This window comes from Neolamprologus multifasciatus, chromosome 17 (genome assembly GCF_963576455.1).
Source record: "Neolamprologus multifasciatus chromosome 17, fNeoMul1.2, whole genome shotgun sequence".
NCBI classification, from domain to species: Eukaryota; Metazoa; Chordata; class Actinopteri; order Cichliformes; family Cichlidae; genus Neolamprologus; species Neolamprologus multifasciatus.
In genome coordinates this window covers 26,951,955-26,972,740 of record NC_140455.1, presented here as the reverse complement: position 1 = coordinate 26,972,740, position 20,786 = coordinate 26,951,955, and the positions used below count along the sequence as shown (strand labels likewise).

Genomic DNA, 20,786 nt, shown 5'->3' with positions numbered 1-20,786 from the left:
TGAAGATGAGCATTAAGGGAGTTATAATGACATTAATTACCTGACATAATCAGCTCAAGCCGGTAGGTGAATGTTTTAGGTCGCTTGAGAAGAGGAATGGTGGTTTTTGAGTTGTATAGTTGACAGTGTGGCCTCGTTGTAAATCTAATACTCAGCTTTCTGTGTCCAACCTGATGTCTTTGCAAGGAGGAACAAGGAAGAATTTCCTTCAGACTTCAGGATAATGGCCACAAAAAGAAAGTTGACTAAAAAGCACTGGTTTTCTTTTTAGCTTTATGTCATTAGTACAGTTTATGAATATACTGTGTATGTTGCTTTTGTTTTAATCTTCTTTAATTTGCCATCTTATACTTTGACTATTTTATTATTCTTTTATATCATATTTTTTATTTCTGCTTTGAATGTGGCAGATTTAATCCTCCATACGTGCAGCAGTTGCTTGAGAAATGTTTCCATCACCTTGTTGAATCAATGCCATGAACAATTAAGGCAGTTCCAAAGATAAAAGGGTGTCTAATGCAGCACAAGCAGGGTGTGCAGATCTAGAACAATAATCTATAATCTATGCTCTGTTGCATTATGCATTATATAATATAGCCTATAGACCAAGGGCATTGAAAGAGACAAGCAACATCCCATAAGTTGAGTTACATGCGGCCTAAAATTAAAACAGTCAGAAGGAGATTTTTTTTACACAAAGTTTGTATTTCTCTAGATGAGAAAGCTGCTAAATCTTCTGCCTCACCAGTAACTTCTGGTACAGATTCCTGTTGTGGAGCCAATCCCACATGACTCAGAAGAACTGAGTGTCCAACAGTTTCAATCAAACCTCCCTGCATAAATTCAGGGGATAAAGATTAGGTTACATTTCTCTTCCTGCCTGATTCGCTTTACACAGTCACTCAGAGCGGCACCGACAGAAAGCACCTGTAAATCTCGTCTCCAGTATGCAGACAGATGCTCATTCGGCAAGCGCTGACAAAGAGACATGAGCGTCATAGTTTTGCTCTCACTCTGTGCAATCAATCAGAGATTGCCGAGGTCGATGCAGAACAACTTTAATAGATTCATCCAGACTGTTCCTCACAATTAAATTAAGTTGGAAAATCAATTTCAACATCTCATGCAAATTAAGATACGCCACTCTCTCTTGGCCGCTCTATTTGTCTTCTGCTCATTTTTTTTCTTTGTCTCCCTATCCATTCTTCTGTTTTGTTTTGATTTCAGTCACAGTATTACGCTGTCTGTTTATTCATCTGTCTTTACTTGTTTATATTATGTTCCTCCTCTTTTCTCTTCCACTGTGTCTGTCAAACATATTGATGGAAGAAAACATGCAGTTCACTCAGCTAATTGGCTAAGGTGAAAAGCAATTATGGACCAGAAACCAATAGTAATGAAGAACTATAGAACATTCATTATCTCAATTAAAACGGACTGTCAGTGTTAAAGCATTCCACAATAGGGCAACACAATATACACCAGCCTAATTAATCTAGTGACTCAACTCACGGAAAAACTGTAACATCTTAGTTATTGGATTCTTTTCTGGTTTCTCTTTTTTTTGGTGGATGGTCTCGTATTTTCAGAGCACATGCATTTCCCTTCCTAAGTTCTTGTAGAGGGCTGGCATTAATCAGTACACCTCATGAAAAGCCAGATTTAAGCTTGAGGATGATGAGCAAAAAACAAGATAAAGAGTTACAAGGGAAACATGAGACTTGGACTAAAGGAATTTCTGGAGAGAAATTTAGTTCAGGACTGTGGTCAGTACTGATGTTCGTCCCAGGATATCTGATATAAGAATCACTCATTTAAGCCTCCTAAACTGTTCACTGACTCATCTATGACATATCTGATATTTAATTCTGGGTGATTAAAATTATGATTATGTGAGCACTCTTCACAAAGAAAGGAGAGAAAGAAAGAAATGAGAGGCTTTTTGAAATAGTGGCCACAAAACGACAAGTGCCTCTAATGTGTACTGGTTTGTCTGGATCAGCTTATGGTGTTTACAGTTGCTAAGCAACTGTAAACCCTCTAGCCCTTGAGGTTAGCTAGCACATTTCTATTGACAGAGATGATTAACACTGAAAATCTCACCTTCAGTTCTCGTTGAAGAATGTTCAAACCCTGTTAACCACATTAACCAAAGTATTTTGTCATTCCGAATCATTTAGCGTTTGTTGTTGTCCTACGGTCTCTATTTACAAAGTGGTGCATTGCTTTCTCTTGCAGAAAAACACTAATAACTTCCTGTCCTGTACTCCTGGAGTCTGGGTCGGGTATGAGTCTACATACTTGCACCTCTCTAAGGCTGTGTTAACAGAATGCTGACATCTTCATGATGATGATAAACCGTAAGAAGTCTGACAAGTCGTTAGCCATTGAACATGTGGTTTTATACCACAGAAAACCTTCCATTTTAAAACATAGTGTGACCAAGATTTACAGAACAGAATTACATTTTTTGATCATCGTGACACATAAACTCAGCATTTAAACACTTTAATGCTGGGTTTATGTGTCATGATGATCATATAGTGATCAAGTCAGATAGCTGTTTTCCCACAGACATCTATATGACCAAAAGTAATTTCACTGTCATAACTATCACCATCTGGTAGCCTTTGCATAGAAAGCAGGTCTAAGCTACTTCCACCTTGGCTTTATTTTTTAAAGTGCGTTTAAAAAAAATACTATTAAAAAAAGTACACATAATATCATGTCAATCAATTTAATTGTTGTTGAGCTACTCTGGATTGGCTCAAAGTGGTTGCTGCTAGCAAGGCTAAAAACACTATTTAAAGTCCTAAAAAGTGGCAAAGAAAAAGAGAAAACACGAGACAATCAACAGCAAAAAAAATGCTGCTTATTAATGTGACAGTTTACTCACTTTTCCCTCTGGTCATCTCTTTCTCTCCCCCTGACTCCATAATGTGCAGTGATGTCTCAGCGGTGTCCCCGGGTGCCTCACTGACACCGCCGTCACTTGTGGCAGCTTCATTTTCTCCAAACACATCCTGCCCCATTGAAGGTTCAATGTACCACACAGTGCGGTGCAGCTGTATCGATATAATGGGGAGCATCTCGAGGGCAACCTTTCAGCCTAATGACATGCAGCTTTACCTGCTCCAAAATGTCACGGCCTTGAACTGCACTGTGTTCCAGACAGAAAATCTTCCAAGAGATGAGGCTGGGTCTTAACCTTTCGCTTGCCAATTAACCTCCTTTCACGGGGCTTCCTGTCATTACTTAATGGAGACAGAGAAAGGAAAAAAGAAAGCGACAGAAGGACACATGAGGGGACAGAGCGAGGAAGCGCTATTCATTTTTCCAATTTTTGCACAAATCAAATGAAGAGGCAGAACAAAGAAATGTAGCATGCACACAAAGTAGTTGCATTTTTTGCTATTTATATTTATGCCAGCATAGACACACTTTTTGTTCATCTGTCACTGTTAAAAAAAAAGCAATATCCTGTAAAGCAACCGTGTTGTAAAGCGTGTGTGTATTTATGAGTAATCAGCCTCTTCCTGTCTTAGGTGTGGATGATGGAGCAGATATCCCCAGAGACATGGTGGTGGGAATCTATGAAAGAATACAACAGAGAGAGCTGCGCTCCAACGAAGACCACGTCACCTACGTTTCCAAGGTTGAGCAGTCCATCGTAGGCATGAAAACAGTAAGGACACACTAATATATTTGAGAACGCTTGCTATAGATTCTGTTTTTTTAGTTGGATTAATTCACTCAAAGATGAGTGACTTTACACAAAAATGACACATAATGTAGTCACTGAGCTGATTGCCAAATGTGTATATGACTGCGTACGCACACAGACAGACACACTTGTTAACTCCATGCCAAGTCACTCGCTCATTAGTCAAGCTCTTATCACTATCACCTAGCCTTAGTGGCTTTAACAGAGCACATTTATTAGTCATTAAATGTCTCATCAGCAGCTCAATCATTACCTCAGGTCATTACGCGAGCTAGATACATCATTAACCACCGCTATCATTAGACTCATTTTTTAACAGTTTAAGGTTAAAAGACTTTAATGCAACCTCATTGCACATGAACTGAAATATGTATTTGAACATAACTCTGGAGGTTCTTTAGTTAAAAATCAACTTCAGAGACACTTGGTACAGTTTTGTCTGTTTCAGACTGAACAAGTCTGAAGACAGTAGACTTGGCAGACAGAAATGCAGTCTGTAGCTTTATAACTGACAAATTACACTGATTCATATAGGAATGTACTGTCTGTGCTGGCTCGTAATACTGGAAGTTTTTTTTTTTTAAAAAGCTGCAACAATAAAGAGACTTCTGTTTGAATCCGATCAAAGCTGAAGGCCTCCCTGTCTTATTTTTGAATGAAATGTAGACAAGACAGACAGTTTTTTCCTCATGTATGCTTGGTTATTCAACACTTCAAACATTGCACCCAAATACTAGAGTTAACTTGAGATATTCCTTCAAAATTGAATTCAGGTTCAGTTTATTCAAAGTGAAGTCTCGACATAGCATTGGGCATGCTAGCAGTTTGGGTTTAGCGGTTTAGTCCCAACTGAAATATTGTAGCATGCCTCATGAAATTTATCAGACATATTTCTGGAGCTGCTGTCCAGTCAAAAAGGGTGGCAGACTAAAAACCTGCAGATGTAGTTCCCAAGCTCTGCTTTGTAATCACTTGTATTAGCAAAAGTTAGCATGCTACTGTGAGGAGTTGTAAAGATTTGACCTGCTCAATGTTACCATGTTGCATTAGTACAGTCATGGCAAAAATAAAGTACACCCTTTTTCAATTCTTTATGCATATAAGTATAAAATAAAATAAAAAATGTCTTCACCAGGTCTGAAAATGATCTATAATAAAGAGAGTGCTCAGTTGGTTTGAGGTGTTTGTGCTGATATTCTGTGTTTAGTTTTCACCAGTCATGGTGATGTGCATTATGGCCAAACATCTCCACTTTGGTGTTGTATGTTTAAAGGCAACCAGATATCATGCTGATCCACCGTGTCCATTATACACTTTTTATTGAATTGTTAAAAGGACACAAATGCAGAAGTTGCAGTAAGCTGTAGTAAAAGCAGATATTTAATTTCAAGCCAACATGAAAATAATCAGAAGAAAGCATTTAAACAGACATTATTAAGAAATTTACATGTGTGTATATATATATATATATATATATATATATATATTAGCCACTTAGTTAAATTGTTTCTGATCACCGAGGACCCTGGAAGGCACTGCATATGTTTTTTGCCTTTATTATCTCCCCCTGTTGGTAATGCAACTTCTGCATGCAGTTATGCAACTTCTGCATGTGTGTCCGTTTCACATTTTGAAGACACAATGTACTGTCTATTACAGGTTTTTCTGTGATGCAGGATGTTAAAGGGCACGGTTCTGGAGGTCTTGTGGTTTGTTTAAATGCATCTCTGCAAACTAAAGCCATGCTGCCATGTTCTCTTTAGAGAGAAAAGGTAGCCCTTCAATATAAGATATACTTGTTCTCTCTTTTTCGAATTGTTTTGCCCTAAACTTTAACATTTAACATGCTAACTGAAGCCTGCAGCTCTTGGCTTTTTTGCAGTTTCTCTGAGCATTGCATGGTCTGACCTTTGGTCATGGATGAATTTTTTTAGGATGTCCAACTCTGGGAACATTAAACGCTGTCTTGAATGTTTTCCACTTGTGAATAATCTTTCTCACTGTAGAATGATGGACTTCAATTTGCATGAAAATGGCCTTATAATCCTTCCCAGATTGATGGACAGCAACACTTGTTTCTTTGAGAACTTTTTTAACTTTCTTCCTTGGCATGTTAAAACACACCTGAATGCTCCAGACCAGCAAACTGCCAATGCTCTGGTTTTATAGATGTGCTTACACATTTGTTTTGATTATGTCCTGATAAAAAAAAGGTCCAACTTTCTTGGTGCATCCATGTCACAAAAGGAAATGAGTGAGTCTTCATGTTTTAATTAATTTTAAATTCAACACCAATTATAGCAGTTGCTTCCAAATGACATTGACTTTGAAAGTATTCCCTCCACCTTTTAATTCCGGCTTACGCCTTTAAGTGTCTCTTAGTGATCGATGAGTAGCCATAGGATGACAGAGGGGGTGCTGTCAAAGCCAAAACAATGATGGATTGTTGTGATAGGAAGTGACTGTTGCTGCCAATGGCGGCCGTCTGCTATAAAAAGAACGAGTCTTAAATTAAGTTTCTTCTATTGAAATAATAACCCTGCCAACAGTCTCTGTACTCTGAATTCTAAACGCCTTATCTACTATTACTCTAAAAGTGGCACACAAATATGATGAATTTTCTTGTATTAACTAGTAAATAATTGATGATTTGATGAAAGCTGTATTACAGCCTTTGATGAATGAGATGAGGTAGCTTTATATCTAAACATGTGAATATTTTTTTTATATTTGTTTTTATTTTATTTTATTTTATTTTATTTGAAGTCAATCATTTGCCTATAAATATATTGGCATCTCTTTTCAAGCTGTTTCTTAATAATACTTTCTTTTTTTTTAATGAGCAGGAGGCATTTCAGGCTAATGATGTCTTTACATGTTTCTGACATTAGTATAATGAGAAAGCATCCTGGCTGTGGAAGGCTGGGCTCGATTCGGTATACCCTGCAGTGATGAGAGAGCAGGAGAAAAGGAGACAGAGGCTATGTGTGTGTACTCCATGCATTGCAAATTATTCTCTCAGAGCAGAGGGAAGGAAACTTTGAAATGCACACAGGGAAAATTGCACAGGGGCTGTGTATATTTGTGTTTTACCCTGAAGAGGGATCAACTCCACATCTACTCTGCTGCTTTTTGGAGTTTTGCAGAACACAGAAAGCTGGACCAGACAAGGCAGAGACAAGTGTGTGTGAAAGGGTGACAACATGATTGGATCAGTCCTCCGAAGGCAGTCTGTTTTGTTTTGGGTTTTTGTTTTTTTTTGTTTGTTTTTTTTTGGGGGGGGGGGGGGGGGCGGGGGTTGCAGTGTAATCTGCTTAAACTTGAAAAAGCACCTTAGTTGAAGAGGAGATGCCAAACGTTTTCAGACAAAAGCAGCATTTTCTGAATAAAAAACAAAACACCTGCCCTCTATGCTAATAGAGGCATGCTAATAGCCTTATGTAGGATCCAGTAACTAAACAACAAGAAGTACATTGCAGAAATAAAACTAACAGGATTTGGCAACAACTCATATTTTTCTTTTTTTTTCTTTTTGTACAAGCAGCCTGTGGCAAAACATCCCTCTTTGATGACTACCACAGCTACTAGAATCGAGCAGAACAACCATCACTGTAGGAACACAAACACTCGAAATATGACATTTGGAACACAGAAAGTGAATCTTCCTCTTGTCTTCTTCATCTTTTATTTTTAAGAAACCTATTATAATCCCACTAGCAATAAAAAGCAGTTTTGTTTGGACTGGTCCAAAGACGCCAACAGCTCGCTCTCACAAACAATGCATTGCAAAGATATGTGCTAGATAAGAAAACATACAAAATATATTTGCTTTTGGTGTTTTATTTTATTGTTATATTAAGCTGGGATTTGTCTTTGCCAAGAGGGAACGCCGAACATCAGACAGACCAAACCTAAGTAAAGAATCCTAAAATGTAAACCTGGATTTATGGAAATGTTCTCCTCAAGAGGGCACAGATTTTGTTCTTAAGCTTTATAACCATTCTCTCTCTTAGCTGTTGCTAGAAATTACCATTTTAAAGTACTTTTAAGACTAAGAAATAAGTGTCCATGTCACGCTAAGTTGTCTCATTTTGTGCTTAATGGAGTTTTTTCTACTGCACCAGTCTTGTATCTCCTAGCTTTGGGAGGAAATTTTGATTTAGGTCTTCCAGCTTCTCTTTTTCTGGATTTTTGAATTATTTTAAAGCATCCCATCAATGTCTGTAATATGATTTTTGATGGCTGGGTCTCCCTTTGTGATCATATTCAGGTTCTCTCCGTCCCTCATAGAAGACTAGTGTGCTGTAGTCGACTTTTTGAGGTGACAGACGTCAACAAGGCCCAAAAACAAGCAGCACACCAGAGAGAAGTCTTCCTCTTCAATGATCTCCTTGTGGTAAGTAGACGAAAAGCCTTACACTTTATTAAATTGACAATCATTATGAGATATTCAGTATAAAAATACTCGTGTTTTTATCCTGAGAGTTTCTTTTTCCTTCTTCTGCACACAATCAGACTTTGAAGTTGCTTATTTAGTTATGACAGCTGCAGTCCAACAATTCTTACTTTGGGTCCAGCTTTTCGCAGTGCTTGTCTTTTTTATGTTATTTCATAACACTGGCGTCTCCAGGCATTTCTTTTAATTATAGTAAGCAAATAATAATAATCAAAGATCTGTCTTCTGCAGAGCTGCTTTAAAGGATGGTAATATAGTTTCATTTCACTTGAGGACAGCACAGATTAGCTGCTCATTTGATCCAAAGTTATATAGATGTGGGAATTATCAAAGGCTTAAATGTTGGACATAATGTTCTCATTAAGAGGCGCATAGGAGTTATCTATCCAATGTATTTAACTAACCTCATAATTATGTCAAATGCCGCAACATACAGGAAAGGCAAAAAGCAGCATAGCCATATTACTTCACTTTCTTTGGAGGCATAAAAGTAATTGGGACCTGCAGGAGAGGTTGTTAAAACTCCAATTTGAAGTAAAAGACTAAAGTAGCTATTGTCCAACATCACAGTGCAATTCTGTTCATTTGGCACTAAAAGTTAGTGGAGCGATATATTTCGCAAGGATGTTTTCTCGTGACAGCTTTGAAAGCGGGACAGAAATTGTCTTTGAAAATTTTTCACTACGGGATGAAAGTAAAGGGGACTTCTCTTTGAATTTGGCCCCTGTTACAGCAGCTTGAAAATGTCAAGAAGTGTTTAAAGTGCCAATGTGATGTATTGGTTTAATACGCCTTTCCTGGTAAATTATGCCTCACAGTAGTGCTGGAAAACTGATAAGCCTCATCTTTCTCTATCTGGAAGGTCATTCAGTGGAAAAAAAAAAAAGGAGCTCCATAACAGCTACGATATATCCTGATATAAGCACTGGCGCGCAATCTGAAACAGTTGGAAGGTTGTAGTGCACATTAGTATTGACTATCCGCTCTCGATGTTGTCACGGCGGGGTGCGCCGGTGTGTTTTTTGAAACAGGACCCAAAAGCAGATGTGGACGAGGAGTTGCAGGTTTAAACAGAAAGCAATCCTTTATTTGGATGATAGCAGGAGTTAAACATGGAACCCTAAGCAAACTAAAAAACACTAAGAAACAAACACTATGAAGTTCTATGACTAAGACTATAACAATGACAATGACTAAGACAATGGTGGGGATAACAGACGACCTGACAATGACATTCAGAAAACAGAGGACTTAAATACACACGAGGCGATCAGGGGAAGTGGAGACACATGAGGAAACAGCTGACTTGGATAAACATAATGATGCACAGGAAAGAGTAAAACTAACCACATGACCACAGAACACAAGACCCTTTTCAAAATAAAACAGAAAACATGCAGACTTAGACACGACAACACAAGCTTAACAGGCCTAACACACATGACAGACTAGACAAGGAACCAAACACAGAAACCAACGAGACAGATGATAAACAATCACTAACCTAAACCTCCACTGACCCCTAAATAAGAACAACACAAACTTATAACCAAACTAACATGAAAGCTTCCAAAAATTACAAAATAAAACACAAAATGCTGGGTCAGAGACCCAGCCTGTGACAGATGTTTTTAAATGCTCAAATAGTTTGTTCTTTCGCAACTGCCTTTGATGTTGTTATGCGAAATGGAAATCTCTGGCAAGATTTTTGGAAGTGTTCAGAACATGGAACAAGGAATTAAATAGGCAGTTCTGTCATTCAAACATTTTACTACAAGGCTCATGGTGTTGTTTACTTCTACAGATCTTGAAGCTTTGTCCAAAGAAGAAGAGCTCCGCGGCCTACACTTTCTGCAAAGCCATGGGACTACTTGGCATGCAGTTTCACCTTTTTGAAAATGAATGTAAGTCACAATGCTGGTATGAAAAAAAAAATCCCCTCTTGATATCTCCTTAAGTCATTGCTAAAACCTACCATTTCCAAGCTTGCACAGAGAAAAAAATATCTGTCGAAATTCAAAGTGAACAAGGACTGTATAATTTGTTGCTTTATCTTAAAGGGCTTATTTTAAGCACAATAGTCTTTTTATTTTTTTTCTGACAGCATCAAACTAGTATCAGTTTTATACCAATCTTGCATTTCAATTTCTGGAAATGTCATTCTCCCAGTCCCATTCAATACATGCTGCATGACATTTTTGCAAGCAAGCCCAAGTTTGCAGCTCAGAGTGACCTTTAGAAGTCTTTTTATGATCACACTTGTAACTAAGACACCCAGGAAAGTAGTTTAGATATGCTTTTCACTCAACAGTTTAATGTACTCCACAGACTACCCCCATGGAATCACCATCCTCTCGCCATTCGGATCAGACAAGAAGCAGGTATTAAACTTCTGTGCTCAAAGTGCCGAGGAGCTGCTCAAGTTTGTGGAAGACCTAAAGGAATCAATCGCAGAAGTGACGGAGATGGAACAGATACGCATCGAGTGTGAGAATCTTTCTAAATTGTCCATATCACTCAATCAGTGGTCATAGTACAGTTATATAATTGTTGTTTTTACTTGGAATGATGTTGAGCGTTTGAGTATAATCGTCAACTTTGTGTCTATTCCTCAGGGTCAGATGCTATTACATTTTGCACCAAATCAATAATCTCATATCTTGGGGTGTTAGAGATCTTCTTAGATGTGAGAATCAATATACCTTTTTTTTTCATTTTTCTTTTTGGTATTATGCGCAAACTACTTGTCTGTGTCCCATTTGTATGGTTTCAGACTGAGTTTTGAAAGAAAAAAAAGCCTTCTGATGCACTGCAGCTCAAGCACACTGCAGGGGGGCAATGATACGGAGGTGAAAATAGGTCAGGGCTCCTCAAAGCAGCCAGGCATCTGACTTGCTCGGACTTGTGCGCGCCTGAAATTCTCTAGACAATGAGTCACTGCAACACATGGACAACCTAAGTGTGTCCGCAGCCTAGCTCCTGCCAGTGGGCTTCAAAGAGAGGATCCCTGCTGGGTTTTGATGCAGTTGCCTTACCCTCGATAGAGCGGGAGGCCCTGCAGCCAGGGGGGGAGCAGGCAACAACATACGGAGATAGGCAGGTGTTGACAGAAGGAAATTATTTTTCTCTTGGAGCTGTGTAAAGGCTGGAATAACTTGTGCTAAAACATAAGAGAGTGCATGTTGGGACACATTTATTATATTTGCAAAGGCAAACTTTTTTCTCAGGTGGTGATAGATAAACATTTTGAAAAAAAGAAAGAGCTGTCACCTGAACAGACAAACTTCCCATCTTTTTCCTCCAAGGAGCTTGATTTTGTCAGCAGATTAGTAAACAGGCCTGCGGCAAGCTCACTTCTGTTTCGAGTTTCCCTCTTTGAATTTCTTTCCTCTCTCGCTGCTGTTTTTAATAAAGGTAAATTAAATATTGTCGTAATTCTTTGCCACCACAGAATTTCTTAGTTTCGCCACAGTTTAAACCAAATTACTGTACACAGAATTTTAAGCCCGAGCTAATAGTTACACTGACTGAGCGTGCCAGTGCAACGGCATTAAGCATGCAGGCTTATTATTCTTCAGATTTTTGCTGCTTCTTCTTCTTCTCATTATTATTCTTATTGAGTGGCATTAAAGCTCACTATTAATTAGCTGTCAGATTTTATCTTCTTCTCTTATTATTGCTATTATTATTCCAACTAAAATTTTGACATCCTTCAGCTTTGAGAACCTCCCACAAAAGTTATACCAAGATCCACAGCTCCAGTGAGAATAGTGGGCTCTGGCTTTTGATAACAATTTGTCATATAGATTTCCATATTCATAATTCAAAGTTTTTTTGGATTACAAGGCTTTGGATTTCTTTCCACAGGAGCAATTTAAGTTTCATAAAGAATTAGATTTAAAACAGAACAGTGTAGAGATATCGCCTAGAAAATACTTACTTTCACAAATGCCATTAAAGCCCAGCCTTTTCCCACCACCTTGCTTATAGCCAATAAATATAAAACAGGTTTTGGAATTTCACAATACAAATGTGAAACTTTTGTATTTTATACTTGGGAAGTCTCTGGCACTCGTGATGAATCAATTCTTCCAATATCACTTGTAACTTTTCTTCGAGACCCACTTCCAATGTTTCTCTCAGTTGTTTGGACAGCAGGCTCACACCTCCTGTTCTTTTACAAGCTTTAGTCACCATAGCAACTGGTGACTGGTGTCACCCTTTCTCTCAATTTAAAACTCATCATGGCTGATCCAGTGGGGATCGGTGTGTCCGGTTTTTATTGACGCTTTGATGCAATTCAGCACAACTGTCGTTCACTGTAAGATCAATTTTATTCAAAGTCTTGTTGACTGACAGGTTTTACAGGAATTTTGCTAGACTTTCAAATGAAAAACTGCTTATCAGGGCTTGTAAATACCACTGGATTTTCAGGACTTTCAAAACAAAAGTTCAAATATTAAACTGGCGTTTCATCAGATGTTTTTAGTTGTCGCTTTCAAACAGACTTGGTGATGGATACACACGGTCTACACTTTGTTTCATTCTTAAAAGAAGACTAATCAGAAGGTATTCTTCAAAATACAAGCTTACACATATTAAAACTGTTTAACTGGGATAATAAAAGGTAGCGGCTGCATTAGTGGTTCCTGTTATGACCACTATTCTATAAACAAAATGAATTTACATGTTGTGGACTTTCAAAATGAAATCCACTTCATAATAAAAATGACATTTGAACACTTTTCCAATAGTCCGATTCATACTCTGCATGTTTTTTTTACCTTTCCAATAATTTTAGCCAAATTATACTTGACTGTCAAAATAAAACCTTAAAAAATATTAAAGCTGACTTTCAAGGCTTATAAAACATGACAGTTTTTATATATAATTCATTATCCTGAGGCTCCCTGAGTAGCTCAATTTATGCCTACTGCTGTGGCCTTTAAAAATAAAATGTCCCTGATATCTTTTCACTGTCTCTTTATCTAGCTAGAGGTACTTACATTAAGCTCCCAATACTTTTGCAACGTCCAGAAAAAAAAATTCTTATTATCTGATGGTTCATCATAAATCATCCTCCTGTTACATCCCATTAACTGCTGACAACTCAAATGGCAGCAGGTACATTAGCATACTCAAAATTTCTTCTTCTTTTTTTTTTTTTAGTTTTAGCTTTTTCTTACTTATACTCACCAGCCACCTTCGGTACATCTTAGGTACACAGATATATATCAAGCCAAACAAGTGGCAACTTAATACATGCAGATGTGGTGAAGATGACAGAGGTCAGAGGAGAGGCAACAGTAACTTGTTACAACCAAAGTATGCAAAAGAGCATTTCTGAATGCACAACACCCCCGTCAAAGCAGATTGGCAAAAGCAGCAAAACTATTAACAGCTGTTTGGCTAACAGCAAATTATTATTAAAGACAGTCAGAGATTGTTAACTATAGTGTCTTCTCAATGCATGCTGCTAGGCACTGTTAAGATGTTGTTATGCCAGGCATGCATTCGCCTAAAACAGCTGAGCTTAAGTTTGGTTGGTCCAACTGCTGTACAGTCAACACTGAGACGGGTCTTTCCAGGGTTTAACTAAAGTTACACAAATCACTGACATTAATAACAGGGAATAGTCCTGCGTGTTAATCCAACTTTACATTATGGACAGTTTCCCTCTTTAATACGGAAAAGTGCATATTAAAATCATAATGCTTTGGTAATGAGCCATAGTGTTTTAATAATGTTTAGTAATGGAAAAAACCATAATTATAGCCACTATAATAATTTTATTGAAAGTACAACTACATTTCAAACCAAGCACTCGTTTTATTGTTGGATTTTTCATCAGTCATGGTAGATGTTGTATTGCACATGTGACTTTACAAGAAACATCCAAGTAAATTACTGATTCAGTACAATGAAAATAAAGACTGTTATTTATATTTTTAGTTTTCTATCGATGGAACTTGAGCTCACTTTCCCCCCCCCCCCCCCCCCTTTCCGTTTATCTCTTAGTCTCAGAATGCAGACATGTTGTACCGCACCCTCAAAGCCTCACCTGGCAGTTTTGTGGCTCAGCATCAAAATTAGAATGCAGTGTTGTGTTGGAAACAAAACAACATTTAGTCATGATGATTGGAAATGACATGCAATTACCATCAAGTGTGAAGTTTAATTAGCGAGATGAAGAAGTGTGTGTTGAGAATGGAGAAGAGAGTGGGTGGGAGAGGCAACAGGAGAAATGTGCATGAGTGTGTGTGTGTGTGCTCGCTTTTGAAGGATGAAATGTTCCTGGTTAATTTTGTTGCTCTTACCCATCATCATCCACCAATCTATCAACTTCCTTTCTCTCTCTGTCATGGTGATTATGAGGATGATCATTTTTGTTTTCTGCTCTCTGCAGGGGAGCTGGAAAAGCAGCAGGGAGCCAAGACACACTCGGTAAAGAACAACGGCACACAGCTAGAGCTTCGCGGTAAACAGGGCTCCCCATCAGGTGTGTGTGTATGTGTGTGTGCATACTGTTGCTTATTGAATCCCACTGGAGAGACACTAACTGCGCTGTTAATTTGTTTACCTGCTGCTGTTTTTATGAACTTGATCATATCTTCAAAAACTAGGCACTACCTGTAGCATGTAACATCAAGAACACTGTGTAATTTAAGATGTGTACAATGCTTGTATAGACTGTAAATGCGCAAAAATCACCTTTAGCTAAGCCTCGCCTAGTTTCAGGTGTAGCTACTAGTCCTCCAAAGTCACATGAAATGGGGTATAGTCTTTCAAACAATGTCTTTCTCAAGTAAACTAAACTGGGCTTCTCAGTTCTACTTCTCTCTTTCACAGCTTACTAGTTGTTATGAAACTCTCTCATTTTAAAAAGAGAACCAGGTGAAAGGGTCTTAGATCTACACTTAATGAATACAAGCTCAATAAATGAGAATTCAAATTCGATTTTTTTGTGTAATAGGGCTTTTTTTCCCCCCTTGATCGATAAAGAATGAAATATTCATAGTACTCACAATACTTTCTACACCATATTATGAATTACACTCAATAGCCTCTTCATTAGATATATCTGATCAACTCCTTGCTAGCACAATTATCTAATCAGCCAATCACATGGCAGCAACTCAACTCAATGGTCAAGATGACCTGGTGAAGTTCAAACCAAACATTAAAATGGTGAAGGAATGTGATTTAGGGGACTCTGAAGGTGTTAGGTACTAAACGGCCTGGTCTTTTACAAACTGTTGATCTGCTGGGATTTTCCCATACAACCAGTTCTCTGGATTAAAATACCTTGTTGATGCCAGAGTTCAGCAGAGAAAGTCCAGAATAAGGAGGAATATATCTGATTGTACAACATGTCAAACCTTGAAGTAAATGGGCTACAGAAGCCAAAGACCCCGACATTCAATGGTAGGGTCACAGTTTGACATAAACATGAAAGCATAGCTCAATCCTGCCTTGCATTAATGGTTCAGGCTGGTGGAGGTGTAGTTGTGTGGCTCTTTTCAGTTGGCTCCTTACTAGAAATTGAACATGGTTTAACCACCACATATACATTGGTATCGTTGCTTTATCATTTCTTTATGACCACCGTCCAGCATATAACAGCCACGTCAAAGAGGTCAAATCATCTCAAACTGGTTTCTTTAACATTTGCACTCTATGGGCTCTACATTCACCAGAGATCAAAAAATAGGTCGCTTTTCCAATGAAAATCTCATCATGCATGTGCAGCCAACAAATCTGCAACAACTGTGTGATGCTATTATGTCAATATGGACCAAAGTTTCCAGCCCCTGCTGAATCTGTGCCACGGAACTAGCAAGGTGTATCTAATAAAGTGGCTAGTGAGTGTATCTGTTAAGGTTGTTGCCACTTGTCACGGTTTGATGCTGTAACGGACAGGATAAGGACCCAAATAGAAGGGTAAACTTAAAGAAGCAGCTGTATTGCACTGTGCAGACACTCGAAAGATAAACTCAAGACAAATTAAACTAAACCAGGAACTAAGAACTGAAACACTGGAAAACTAGGAACAATGAACTTAGAGCAATGGAAACCGGAAACACAAAGAAACTCGCACAGCAAATGGCATGGTACAACACGGCAACAAGCGGAAGACTGAGGACTAAAATACACAGGCAGGATGACGAGAGGATGGGCAACAGGTGGAAATACAGCTGGGACTAATCAGACATAATAAGACAGGGAAAGCAAAACTCAGAACACTGAACACGGGACACAAGACTATCAAAGTAAAACGGGAAACAAGAGATATCCACAAAGACACAGACTTGACACTGACTGAGGAGACGCAGGGAACAAGGAACACAGAGCACAGAAACAGAAAACAAGAGACTAGAATGAAACTAATGAAATCAAAGCCTTTTAATAACACAAAAACACTGGGTAACTGACCCAGGTACGACTATGCTGTTACTAGATCCAGCAGTAGATCCTAAAAGTAGCCTAAAACCATGTAAAAGTTTTGCATTCATTTTAAAGTAATTTTAAAAATAAACTTTTATTTGTCACGAACACATAAGGTTGTATAACCAAAATCTTCTTATCGTCTATTCATGCTTCTCCCAAAATGCTGATGCTAAAGACATATATTAATAAACGCTGTTTTATTGGGCACTCTTCTGAATGAGGTTACGAGGTGGCTTCCGGACAGCAGTTCAGTATGTGAGGCTCTGTGAGTGTGTTTGAATCATAGGTACACAGAAGGGAGAGAGGGACAGCCTGTGTTCTATAGCCATCCCAATAACTGCAAGCCATAGGATATTTCACATCTTTGAGTTCAAATTCAATAACTGCAACACCAAAACACAGGAGACATTATCTCCGGAAGTTCCTTACACTCATTCTGAACTGGAGCACTTGTTTCCTTCCTTCCTTAGCATTCTTGTACTATGCTGCATCCAAGCTTGAAGATAGACACATTTGTTCCATTAGTAAAGCTTTAAAGTTGCATGAATGCAGTTATGAGTGTGATGGTATTTCTAGGTGAATGATTTTTATTACTGGTATCTTGTGTTTATGTCATTTGTCCTCATAAGAGAGCTTGACATCAGTAGCATTTTCTTAATGTGTGAGGCTAACTAATTGCATGCATGGCATTATGATGAAGACACAGGAGATCAGACTGTTTCATTTTAACACAGTAATGACTTGGAGGGTTAGCATTACTTGTAACAGGTTAAATTTATACTTTGTTAACATTTTTCCTATTTTGCAAGAGAGGATAAGTGATAGTTTTGGCTTTTTGTGGAGGGTAACTTCCCCAACTCCAATAAAAAGAGGTCAGTTACATGAATAAATTCTGATGTAGCAGCATCACGGACTATAACTACAATTGATGTAAAGTTAATGGTGTTTATAGACTACCTCTACAGTAGCAAACATCCTTAAAATATGCTGTTTATGCCATTCCTTAAAATTTCAAGAGCCTGCCATGAAAAGTCACTGATGCTAAGCTTTGATTGTACATTTGCTTTTTAGAGAGGGGTTTACTGAATTTTCACTTGCTTCTAGAAGTTCTTCTGCGGAATGATTGATTGCATGCTTGCTTCAAGCAAGTCTACAATTCCTTATCTTTGTCTTGGAAAAAAAAAGAGTGATTTTGCCACCACCTTTGTCCCTTTTTCCCTTCTGTTTTCCCCCCTGCAGGACACCAGGAGATAGATGACAGAAGTGGACACAATGCAGTAGAGGTAAGTGCCTAATAATAGGCTTATGTCCCAAACAACAGGTAAGTGAGTGCAGTGAGAGTATTTGCAGTGGCAGTATCAAGGTAGGACAAGATAAACTCAGGAGTATCTTTAAGATTAGAGGCGTCAAGCAAGTGTGGGTGAAGAGTGCGTGAGAGAACGAGTGCTGCTGGGTAACGTGCAGCGGGCATGTGAGGTAACCCAATCAAACAAAATATTAGATAAAAGGACTCCTTTGTCGTTTAAAACTTAAATATGATGGCTCGGGAGAATTAATACACTCACAGCGGTCAGAGCAGGTTGTCCTCACGCTGAAAACACATCAGGCTTAAATATTATCTGGAAGCCAAAAAAGAAATAGGTTGTAATTAGTTTCGCAAGCTCAGGCAGAAATTGTGACTCCTTTGGGGCCTTTCAAGAAAACGAAAAAAAAAAAAGGCTGGGGAAAGCTGAGGACATGTGTGAAATGCACTTACTGTGTGTGTACCCGCATGCAGCATTGAGACCTTAATTAACACAGCAGCATGCAGGCGGATAATTTTAACGCTCATTTGACCTGCAATGGTCACCTCCCCACCCTTTTGCCAGACGTCTGGGGGGAGGGGGACCTCTCGTGTGAACATTTTGTGCAAGAAACATAGGAAATGGAACTACACAGTATGTGTATCCTTGAAGCATCAGGTGACCTTTATTAGCCTCTCTATTTTGTGGCTCTGGATTGAAAAGTCAAATATACTGGGTCAATTTGACATTCAGTGGCTGTTTAATTCCACACAGCCACTGGTAATATGTTACACTGTATGTCTTTTGCTCAGGTGCTGGCTCAAGCAAATATAATTCATACGTTCTATCAGATGCTTCATAGTCATAATAATGAACTATTATCAGCTTTAATTTGAAAACATGTGCAGTCACATCATTGGCGTTATAGATTCCAGAGTGCTTGTGATACAAAAGCCATTCAACAAACTAGCAAGAAAAAATTAGAGTGCAAATCAAATTATAAGACTAAGATTTTAGCTGTAGTAAATTTGGACATACTCCAATCCCAACAATATTTTTTTTTTTCATCATTTCTTTGCACGGGGTTGGCTTCAGGTTATTCTCGTTCCATTTTTTTTTCATTTGTGTGCCTCAGGTCAGTTCTACCCCAGGTCAATCTTCATGGTGGTCTGAACTACCTTCACCAGCCATCTTGCTCTCTGCCATCCAGCCTACAGTAGCCTAAATGTCAGGGGCTGGTGGGGAGCCACTAGCTGTCCAAACACATTTATCTCAAAAACCAGGAGGGTCCACTCCAAAAAAGCCTCTTTATACTAGAGGCAGAAATCTAAGGATACCAAATCCTGCGGCAAGCTTTTAATCTTAAATTTGATAAGGTGATGAGATTCTAATGTTACTATCTGCCTCAGAGCAGTGACAACAAGCCGACTGTGTTGTTACAAAATGGCTGTAAAAATAATCCTGTTTTTGTCAGAGCCTTAAAGATTTCGAGAAAAAAATGAATTTATTTGCACAGGTCTTGAGCCACCCTTTATTTCTTCATATTTTGCAAGGAACATGGCAAATAGGTGTGAAGATTCATTTAAACATGTGCAAAAATAAATGGAAATCTAATATATAAGTCAAAAAGTTTGTGCACGTCTAACGTGCTTGAAAGTCAATTTTTTGGGTGAACACGTTTATTTTGGTAAGCTTTGTTGTAATTTCTTTAAGTAGTCTTCAGGAATAGTTCTCCAAGCTTCTTGAAGGATATTCAGAACTCTTCTTTGGATTTTGGCTGGCTTATGCTCTATTTTCTGTCAAGATGATCCCCCACTACTTCAGTAATGTTGAGGTCTGAGAGGACCTATGTCTGATAGTGTTACATTGTGTGCTTTTATATGCAGGTCTTTGTATGATGCATAGAGTGAGAAGCAGGGTATACCCTGAACAGATTACCAGTCTGACGCAGGGCTACTGATGTTGATCTGAGCCAAAATTTTTAAATTTGGATTTGTTACTCTATAAGACTTTTTGCCACCTCTTGTCGCTTTTGCGCCAAGCTGCTGGACTTGTTGAGTGTAGAAGAACCAGATGTAAAAATCCAAATCTCTAATTACACCTGCTGCAAAATAATGGCTTTAGAGCCCAAAGACAAATGTGTGCTTAGTACAGATACATGCAAAGGCATCCTTTTGGGCTTAAACTAATGAGCTTTTTGTGATTTTTGACTAATTTGGACCATCTGTTGAACAAATCTATTTTTTTTACTGAGAAAAAAAAAACTTTTGAAAGGCACAAGAAAGTCATTTAAATCCTTCACTCTTTATCTGAAGTGATTTAGAGCTCACTGATACTGTATGGTAAGTCATCAAGGAGAAGTGACTCTTGGCACATTCAAAAGGAGAAAATGTTAATGGAGTTCTTTCGCACAAGAGTCACACCAGCTGCTTTAAAAGAAGGGACGAACACTACTGTAAAACCTTTCTAACCTTAAGATACTTCAACTTCAAAGACTATTATATTCACACAGCCAGCATTCTGAAGAGGTTTGGTGGTAAAATATTTTCTGATCAACACATTAAAACTGGAAGCATATGTAGATAGTTGTGCTGTGGTTAATAAATGTAAAAAGTCCCAAATTCTTAATATACACTATTATACACTTCCATGTAGGAGACTATGTACTGTGATAAAAGTCTTGAGTTATACCTTATTTCTTTATATTTTGCTTCCAAGCAGAAACCTAACTCAGTGTTGTGTCTGCATATAAGAGACAATTCTGCAAAAAAACAATTTTAAATGGTATCTTTAGGCACTTTGTAGCCTGTCAAAGCATAATTTGTTCTTTGTTCTTTAGCTGAATCCATGAAAAAATTAAAATCGTATCACATGC

At 38.2% G+C, this 20,786-nt stretch overlaps 1 protein-coding gene across 2 annotated transcripts in view; it reads left to right on the top strand.

The window, feature by feature from the left end:
• iqsec3a (IQ motif and Sec7 domain ArfGEF 3a) overlaps nucleotides 1–20,786 on the top strand; it is a 129,998-nt gene that overhangs the window by 102,103 nt on the left and 7,109 nt on the right. For both annotated transcript variants that reach the window (XM_085139087.1, XM_085139088.1), the window contains exons 8-13: nucleotides 3,546–3,685; nucleotides 7,995–8,120; nucleotides 9,985–10,084; nucleotides 10,509–10,667; nucleotides 14,587–14,679; nucleotides 17,868–17,911. In XM_085139087.1, coding sequence (XP_084995213.1) covers nucleotides 3,546–3,685; nucleotides 7,995–8,120; nucleotides 9,985–10,084; nucleotides 10,509–10,667; nucleotides 14,587–14,679; nucleotides 17,868–17,911 — 662 coding nt within the window. The remainder of the gene's footprint in view (nucleotides 1–3,545; nucleotides 3,686–7,994; nucleotides 8,121–9,984; nucleotides 10,085–10,508; nucleotides 10,668–14,586; nucleotides 14,680–17,867; nucleotides 17,912–20,786) is intronic.